This window comes from Elaeis guineensis, chromosome 12 (assembly GCF_000442705.2).
Source record: "Elaeis guineensis isolate ETL-2024a chromosome 12, EG11, whole genome shotgun sequence".
In the NCBI taxonomy this organism is placed as follows: Eukaryota; Viridiplantae; Streptophyta; class Magnoliopsida; order Arecales; family Arecaceae; genus Elaeis; species Elaeis guineensis.
Window position 1 is genome coordinate 84,896,028 of NC_026004.2, and position 9,877 is coordinate 84,905,904.

Below are 9,877 nucleotides of genomic sequence, written 5' to 3' on the forward strand. Positions count from 1 at the left end.
TAGAAATTTTAGATCTAATCTAAATTTTAAATCTAATTGATAAACATAAAATTTCAAATCTGAATATGAGATCTAATTGAAAGCATAAAAATTCAGATCTAATCTGAATTTTAGATTTTAAGAACATGATATATACAATTGGGCTCTGATACCAATTGAAGAAAATTTTAGGACATGCATGCTAGATCAACAAAAAATTTATGCAGTGGAAGAGATTTAATCTAACATACTTCTTTGAGATCATCTCTTAAAGCTAAATCTATCATGTCCTTAAGATCAAAACATAAGGTAATCTAACATAACCATGAAGATTAGATCTTCATCTTAGCACGGGTAGATATTTATCACGATTGGATGATCGTGGATATCTTTTCGGATTCTTTGAAGAGCCGCATATGTGTCCGGCCTCTACAGGTATCCACGGGAAGGATTTAGGATGCTCCTCTTGATTTTCTTCTTCAAGAAATCAGCATGTACCTTGCAGCAAGAGAAGAAGAAGAGAGAACTCTCTTGGCATGGAGGTGGGATGCCCAACCAACCTTGGGTGTGGAGATAGGTGAGACGCCCAACCTTTGGGCATGAGGGAGAGAGAGAGGAGGGGGCGTGAGGCTAAGGAGAAGGGGTGCCTTTTGGTTCTCCAAAGTTAGGATTTAGAGATCTCATCTTAAGGGGTTTAAATAAACCCAAAAGGATTCCTAATAGGTTTCAGACTATGACTCATTTAAAGCCTTAACCTAGAAGGACTTTTGATCCTCGCCAAACTTGGCCTCCTTATCAATTTGGGCCGTCCGCTCCCTCTTTTCTCACGCACAAATCAGATGGGGCGTGTGCCCCATCTCTCCTCATCTTGTCGCACAAGATAAGGGGGCGCCAACAGTTGACGCCCCTTTGGGTCTAATCCAAATGGGCACAAGCCCATTTCCTTCATAATTAATTCAGATGGGAGCCCAACTCTTGGCGCCCCATCTTGTATGCTTTTGACTTGGTCCAATCTCCATCTTATAAGGATTTTGTCTCAAAAGGAATTGAGTTTAACCATGTGTTAGCATGGTATTTTTAAATCCAATAGGATTTCATAGATCTCAACCCAATTGGAACCACATGAGCCCAATTGCACAATCCTAGATCAATTCTCTTTGTGTACGATCCTATTGGTTCAATTCTGTCTGGTAGTGAGATATATTGGGATCTCCATCATCAATATCATTGAAACTTCTTTTAATAGATTGAAATACCTTTCAATTCAGTCAATTGAGAATTATTGATCATTTAAATAATTCTCATTTGATCCTACAAGCCATCAGTGACTCTTAGTAGTATGTAGTGGCAATCCAGCAAAACTGAATGAATGAACCTCTAGGTGCAGTTATTGTGTGATTCGATTCTTCTATCGTGAGTTTCGAGGAGACTGAGATTATAGATCACTCGTCAAACCTCATCTCTGTCATATGCTAGATTCAATCGACTTGAGTTCTTGGTGAAATCTTATGAATTTTTTTTTCCATCATTCACATTATCGTGGCCATAGACTTCAGCACTCATGTCATGACCCATATAGGACTTCTCCTTATCTATCAAGGTCGATATATCCCATCTAGGTGCACATCCTATTCCTACAATGTACATACTGCAACCAACATACACCTCAAGAATCCGTATGGTTAGGATATCGAGTTATGGTGTAATCAAACTATAGCAATCTTATTATGAATGGTCGAGGCACCGCAGGTCAGAATTATTCGCATCTGCAGCATCGAGTATGTCACTGATGAGAAGGTAGATATCCAAGTGACTACTCGTGTTGGTCATACTTGGTACCCTTGTTCTTTAACAACCACCTGCACTCTTGCTTCAGTGTCTCCACACTGTAGATTCGAGATCCATCTATCCTAAAAGGAAGCGATTTGTGCACCACTCTATCTGGATCAATTACCATCTCCGTGATGATCCAACGATCGGGAGCAATTTATGAATTAATCATTAATGACACATGTCTCAAATTCTCAACTCATGAGAATGTGTCAATACTCTTATTAATTCACTGGACGATTCATAGACACATTGTATAATATGAATGAAAAAATCAACTCAATTTTATTTCATTAATAAGTCAAAATTACAAATTATGTCCTTAGAAAGATTACATGTGTCGGCCTAATTGGCTTCTAGGGCATACATCTAACATCTGCCACATGCAAAGTCATTGTAGTTGGTAGGCCCATCTTGTAGTTGATGATTATAAAGATTTCCTTGTACTTCCCTTCATTCTTATACATGATTCTTGCCAACTATTCTAGCTGTCTAGGCTTTTATCCATGGCCTCGCGTGAGTTCCCCACGGCTGGTTTCTTTGCATTATTGTTGAGTTGAAGAACCAAAATAAGAGGGCCCACCACCTTAAGAATAATACAATGTGGCTCCAAAAAAAGTTTTCAATATGATTTCAGAGCCATATGTCCTTTGCATCTACTCAACTACTTTTGGAAGGTGGAAATGCTACATAAGTTGTTTTTTGTTTGTAAATGCATTTGAATGTGTAGAATAACATTGCCAATGACTAATACCCGCCATTATCAACTCTATTTTCCTCATAATTTTACAACCCCAAAAGATTGGTAGATAAAGCCAGTCGGGTAATTACTGTCTTCAGGGCCCTCTTAATTTGAAAATCTTCCCAAAGTTTTCCGACATAAAGGAAAGCAAGGTTACGTGCTATTGTCAGTAGGTATGCTGGCAAATGCATGTGGTTTGCCAGCAAATCCTTACCATGTGAGGATTAATTAAAGGACTTAATACCTCTTTTTCAGTTAAAAATATTGGAAATATAATTGATCAGTGCAATGCCAACTCAATTGAATGCCCGTTAAAGCCAGCGTAATGCATATCATCCAACATGGACAGGCATGGGCTGGCATTTGAAACCTTGAATGTAACTATGCTACAAAATTGTTTAAAATGGAAACTACTGCAAAAATTACTATCCAGCCAATATATAGTTATCTTCATTATCATTTACCTTTAGAACATCAATATTGCCCCAGTACATTCCACCATCTCGTTGAGTAATTCAAGCAACACCACAATTTTCATTTGCGAGATGCACGATTGCTTGACAACTAAGTATATTTCCTGCATGCAACTCCGCAAGAAATTTATTAAATGTTATTTTTTTTTATTTATTTGCTCATCAAACAAAAGAGAATCTTGATTTGCAAGGGCATCCATGTCATTGTCGTTAAGTCCTCCATATAAGCTCTCTATTTTGAGGAGTTGGACACTTTACTACTGTCCGATAGCTTCAACCATACATCAAAGCTGGGTAAATGAGCACAACTAAATATTATTTATGCCAGCTGAAAATACCAGCAGATGGATTGGCACATTGATGCCTGCTGAAAGTGGGGAAAAACAGCCAATAAATTGCGGCATTTGATCTCCTTCTTTGGCGCATGTCATTCATAGTAGTTCAACTTCCCAGCCTTGCAAAATTGAACTACTTATGGATCGGACACATGCAGGCATTCAAAGTTAGATTGCTCCTTCAAATTGGGTTTCTGAGTAGTTGAATTTTCCATTGCCATCCATAATAAATGTGTAGATTATGGTAATTGATGGAAAACATAAACCGGAGATGCAATCTCTGGTTCAGATCAAAGGACATTCAATTCAAACAAATAAATATTACAAAGCAGATGATAGCAGAGAAAATGCATAAACCGATTAAATTATTGATTAAGAATCCAAATGTGGATGTAATTTAAAATAAGAAATAGCAGAAGCGGAACTAGATAGTGCTAATAAAAAATAATGACACAATTTTATAAGCATAGCAATGTGAAAACATAAATGAAAGCAGAATTTGAAGTGTCAAATTACACAAATTTTAACAATAAATGAATTTAAAATGTTATATTGTTTAAGTCAAATGACAAAATTTTGTATACCTCTTGCTGGGAACCATTGATCTAAACATAATAAACTAAAGCCAGATTTTATAAACAACCAAATAGAAATACAAGAATTTTGAAATCAGTGAAAGAAAATGGTAGAAGAGAAAGGAAACCTGAATCAGAGAGAAAACAGGAAAGAAAACATAATACAGAAAACTAGACAAGAAACAATGCAAAGAGATAATTTATTTTGTAAAACAGTAAACAGAGCAGAAAAATTAAGAGAAAGAAAATAGACAACAGAGGAAATAAAACAGAAATTGGAAAATAGAAAACTAGTAAGTAGAAAAAAGAAATGAGAAAATAAAGAAACTAGGAAATGAAGTGTGTGTGTGTGTGTGTGTGTGCATGTGTGTGCATGTGCATGTGCATGTGTGCATTTGTGCATTTGTGCATGTGCCTGCATGCGAGAGAGAGAGAGGGGGGGGGGGGGAATAAGGGGAGGGTGAGGAGGTGGGGATGGATAGAAAAGCAGATCTACTTGGCTCCTTTAATGTACTCTCTTTTTCTCCATGTTTTCTCTATGTAAGCCTATTTGCCATCACAATATCACTTCTTCCACTTATGATGCATTCTTCCCAACATAATAGGGTCAGCTTAAGAATAGAGGTTTTGCAGTTGCTTTGGGACATCATGGAGTTGAAGTTATACAAAGAGAGGTGGAAGTTCCAAGATTTAAAAGATGATGGCACAGCCTCTCACAAGCACTTTTTTGGGATCATCTAATCCTTTATTTATAAATAGAGCTAAGCCAAACAAGATTTGCGCACAACATATTGACTTTGGTGATGCCAAACTACCTCCCTTCCAAAATAAATGTATGAATATATAACACAATATAATATAATATGATATGATATGATACAATATAATATAATTAAAAATCTTGATGAAGAGCTTGGGAGGTGTTGGTTGATGGGATAGTTGACAATTTGATGCTAGAATGAGAAATGTTGGCTATGCTATTGGAATGGATTGTGACGTTGGCACACGTAGATAGTATATATTGGAGGTAAGGATCGAAAAGCAAGGACAAAGATAGAGGCAAGGTTCACTGTGCCGAATTAGGGCCCAAACAAGTTGGCCCATGGCATGGTTCGGTATGCCCTTGTACCGTTCTATACTAGGCTTGAACCAACACAACAAGGTAGAGGGAGAATGAGAGAAAGGAAAGGCAGAGGGAGGAGGAAAGGAGAGGGAGAGGGAGGAAGAGTTGTTGGAGGGCCACTGTGCCCGATGGAGGGCCAGTGAGGAGGGGGGAGGGAGAAGGAAAGAGAGGAAAAAAGAGGGGGGGGAGAGGGAGAGAGAGAGTCCTCGGAGGCCGGTTGAGGCCGCTAGAGGGTCGGAGAATGCCGATCGAAACAAGGGTGGAAGCCTCTATTTCATTTTCTTTTTTGCTAGGATATCGGGTGAAGTTGGCAACGCCATTGCTAACTTCACTTAATCCCAATTTTTTTATATTTCTGCAATGTCGGATGAAGCCGGCAATAGCGTTACCAACTTTACCTGATATCCCTCATTCGATCAGCCTCCTCTGGCGCTCTGGCGGCTCTCTCTCCCTCTCCTCTCTCCTTCCCTCCCTCCCCCTCTTTTTTCGTCTCTTTCCTTCTCCCTCTTCTAACTGGCCCTCCAATGGGTGTAATGGCCCTTTGGAGGCTCTCTCTCTCTCTCTAACTCTCTTTCCTTCTCCCTCCCCCCACCTATCGGTGTCTCATTTTGAATGTTGGAACTTTTCCGATCTGCCACTGATATGTTTTGGCATGCTTCAAACCGAACGTTTGGGATAGTTCAGCAATCATTGGATAGAGGTTTTGTTGATTTGCAATGTAATTTTATCTGCTTCACTTCGATATTCTCATTGAGTTTCTAAGATTATAGGCAAATGGATCACTGGGAAGTAAATCACAATGCACTAGATAGTCTCCATGCTTCCACCATTTCCTTACCTCACAATTGTGATCCCCAACTTTGTCATCGTAACTCCTATTACAATCAAGCAATGCTATGCTGATGCCATCACAACATCCTTGTACCTATTACCACCAGCCATTCAATCTTCTATGTCCACCATTAACATGTCTTTGACCACTACATTAACACCCACATCATCAATCATGATGCCATCCTTAATTACCCAATCCTAGTTGCCTTGGTGTTGGTCAAATGCCCTCCCCTTCTCACAACCCTTATTTAACATTGCTCTCTTGCTCTTCCAAAACCATCCCCACCCTTGCCAACTCTTTTCACCAGCCCAACTTTCTCATTGTCCACCTCACTCCCATTCGCTGCTGAAACCCAACCCAATTCCATTCTGCCCCTTGTCCTCAAGTCCCCACCATCCCCAAGCACTGAAGCTGACATGATGCATGCAAGTATCGTTTCACATTTTTTGCAACTACAGTTTTCTTAGATTAAATCTTATCGGTATATTATACTAAACAATTGTATTTTATATTTTTTTATTACAATTATCATTAGGAATTAAGAGTTTAACGTTGGAAACACTTGACTTGCTTGATCTGCTATTTAGCAAACAATGTTAATGCTTAGAATATGACACCTAGCAAAGTAATGTAGCCTAGAGAAGTGGATTATAGTCTAACACTACAAAAAGAATACATGAAAAATAGTACATCCTTTGTTTTATTATCATGCCGCTCTTAAGTTGTGTCCTAGAATGTTGAAGGGAAGGGATATGGCAACTGCTGTGTTGTTTTCCTTTTAAGGATAAAGGTTTTTATCATGTGGGAGTAAAAGCAATAGCAAGCTTGAGTAACAAGCAATATGACCAAATTCAGGTGATCATGTAACCAATTTGGGTTAAAGACCCATGGGTCCAGACCAGAATGAGATAAGAATGCCATCTTCATTGCCTATCAGGTGATGTTAATAAAAGGCCTTTGTTTCCATTATGCATTAATTGTTTGAGTTTTAGCCGATCAGATTATTTGTAGCATAGATGTAAACCTGTACCTTTGACATAAACAGGTTCTGTGCAACTTTCTTTATTATTCATCTCCAAGACATTGTATGCATGCATACAATATAACTTTTTATATGTTGGTCTATTGGCACTTGCAGTGCAGAGTCTAAAAAGCAAATGGAATTAATTACAAAAAGTACAAAACATAATTTTTTTATACCTATGTGAAAGCATGAGATTGGGAAAGTGGTTGAGTGCTAAGACTTGTCGCACTAAATTGGCTGGAGAGGTGGGGAGAGCGATTGCAGTTAAGGCAGTTTGGAGAGGGGATTAGGATGAGCAGCAGTTACATAGGGGGGTTGTGGGGGAGGGAGGGAGAGAGAGAAATGCCACCTAGGCCAGCTCATCTGTAAACTTGAATAGCAGACCCAAAGACCTCAACTCGTGCTATTTGTTATAGCATAGATTCTACAAGAATCATAATGTTATTAACCATTTCAGCTGCAGAACAATTTCTTGGCATTCTATGATATATATTTCTGCTATAAAAATTTAGTTGATTAGTATTCATAGATTTACGTGCATACCTTTATATATTTCTTTTCCATCCATCGTCATGCTGTTGTCTGTTTTTGCATGAGACTGGTTTAAAGTCAAAGGTTCTTTTTTTTTTTCTCTCTTTTCAGATATTTGGCTATTTTGATGTGGAAAAGCTGGGTGCCATTACATTTCATCAGGTAATATTGTTACTTTTCTTCATAGTTGTATTCTGTAGGTTTCTAGAAGTTTCTTAGAAAGTTCTGTGGGAAGCTGCAAGTTTAAACCACCTAATGAGTTGATTTTGGGTTGCGTCTGCTATGTTCCTTATATATTTTATACTGTCCTTTGATGGATTTACTTGTGCAATAATTTCCCATAATATGTACTCGTAACTTCAACACATACTTCATTGTTCTCATCATCATATTTATCTTGGTAAAAGCATAACCTTTTATACAGAAGAGAACTGAAGATGTATTTCGTCAAATGCTTCTGTTAGCCATTCAAATCAAGTTAACAAGCTATTAATAAGTTCAGTGTATAATTCATTTCCTGGTGATCATATTAAACATTGTGAGAGTGTAACTGTTTGTACAAAAGAAAAAAAAGATTTACATTGTCTAACCTTTCATTCATCCTTCAAATAAAAATCCAAGCAAGCCAAAAGATCTCTACCTATCATAATCCCTTCCAATTAAATACGTATAGAGGAAAGTTAATTCTTCCAAATAGCAGTTGCCAAACTTCTCATTAATTCAATTCAAGATTTGCAGGGTAACCGTACTTTATAATGTTGTTGGCTTTGACAGGCCAGCATCGTAACATTTAATATTTTAAGTTAGAAAATTAATTATTTGGCTAAACTATAGTAAAGCTGCTGGCTCTTTCTGCAGCCCCTGGTAAGACTCGTTGCACCAGATGTGGATTTTGCAGCTGCCATGCTGCCTTCAAATCGTCGCACTGGTTATCTACCCTATGGCTATTACTTTGTTGCCTGTGTTGAAATATTTGAAGGTTGTCTGTTAAGGTCTGAAGATATAAAGTGCAGAGCAAGTAGGAGCATTAAAGCTGATTGATGGCCTAAGAAGTGGATGATGATAAGGAGGATGTAGGCAATCTCTTTAGTTCATATGGTTGGCTGACCATATTTTTTGTTGTGGAAAATCTAGGCATCTGTAGGTTTTTCACACCATTGATGACCATTGCTCTTACAAGGCTGCTGATCACTTGCTACCCAAGTGGCAGAACCATAGAACCAGATATGTGGTCCTTTGAAGAAAAGATGGAAAAATATATCAACAAAGATCCTAGGCTTTACATATCAGATTCTGACACAAGTAATTTCCAGTGGTGTTTATGAATTTAGGTTTCTTGCAATGTGGATCTCCAAAAGTTTCTTTTTAATGGAAGGTGACTGATTACTGCAATGATTTTGATATGGAAAAAGTTATGGTGATTCCCCTTCAACTTTTCCTGATTTGCACATACATCCGAGAAGTTCTGATTTTTTTCAGGGAGACACCAAAGTTTAGGTTGTGGTGATAATGTGGCCCCGTTGTCCATCTTCATGAGGTTAGCTAGATTAGAAGAGTTGTTTGGCAGAAGCGAAAACCCAAGGGTACATTAGTAATTGGACACTTGTAGTTAATAGTGTTAGAGCTTGGATGGATGTTTGGGCCATATTGCAACAAATTCATAACTTTGAGGGTTTGATTGAAAAAAATGAAACATTTGGAGTGTAAGTGCAACCCACAAAAAGTTGAAGGGGTGTCTATGTAATTTTCCCTTAGAAATGCTTATCAATCAATGGATAGGTCATTTGCATCAAATTCTTGTAGTCAAACTATTGCTAGTTTGCCACAGAAATTAGAGTACCAAATTCTCTGTTGCATCTCTTTGTGGCTTTATTACTTCCATAATAACTGAAATTGAGATGGTCTTAGCATACCATAAATATAGGAGAGCTTCGTTTTCAGCTATTTTGGCTTTAGAATATGATTATTTGGTTCCTTGTAAGTTTTAACTAAAATGTTAACCATTCGTAATGGTTCTGCAATTTTCAGCTCAGATATAGTTAAACATCTGTATCATCTTAATTTACCTTTTATTGTTGGTTCTTTCTAATATAGTTACTATCTTAAAATTTGTCATATCTTTTGCTTGCATGCCAAATGACTAAAATACTGTGTATGGGATAACGTGCAGTTCTTGATCGGATCAGCACAAATCAGGAAGCAGCCATTATTTTGGAGAGCCTGTGAAACAGCTTTTAATAAATGCAGAGATATGAATACAGATCAAATTTCTGAAAGAAGGGTAACAAGTTCTATTCCACTAGCAACCTTTTAGATTGAACATTTATTGTCTCACTAATCCGGCTGCCTCTTTGATTTAGCTCGGGGACATCACTCAATCAATATTGCCCAGCACAAGCGGAAACGTGAGTTAATCTACTCTGAGAGCTA

At 37.8% G+C, this 9,877-nt stretch overlaps 1 protein-coding gene across 1 annotated transcript in view; it reads left to right on the forward strand.

Annotated features, from left to right (window-relative positions):
• LOC105034130 (lysophospholipid acyltransferase LPEAT2) overlaps window positions 1–9,877 on the forward strand; it is a 46,524-nt gene that overhangs the window by 35,984 nt on the left and 663 nt on the right. Inside the window, exons 11-13 of the mRNA XM_010909180.4 lie at window positions 7,559–7,609; window positions 9,618–9,728; window positions 9,808–9,852. Coding sequence (XP_010907482.1) covers window positions 7,559–7,609; window positions 9,618–9,728; window positions 9,808–9,852 — 207 coding nt within the window. The remainder of the gene's footprint in view (window positions 1–7,558; window positions 7,610–9,617; window positions 9,729–9,807; window positions 9,853–9,877) is intronic.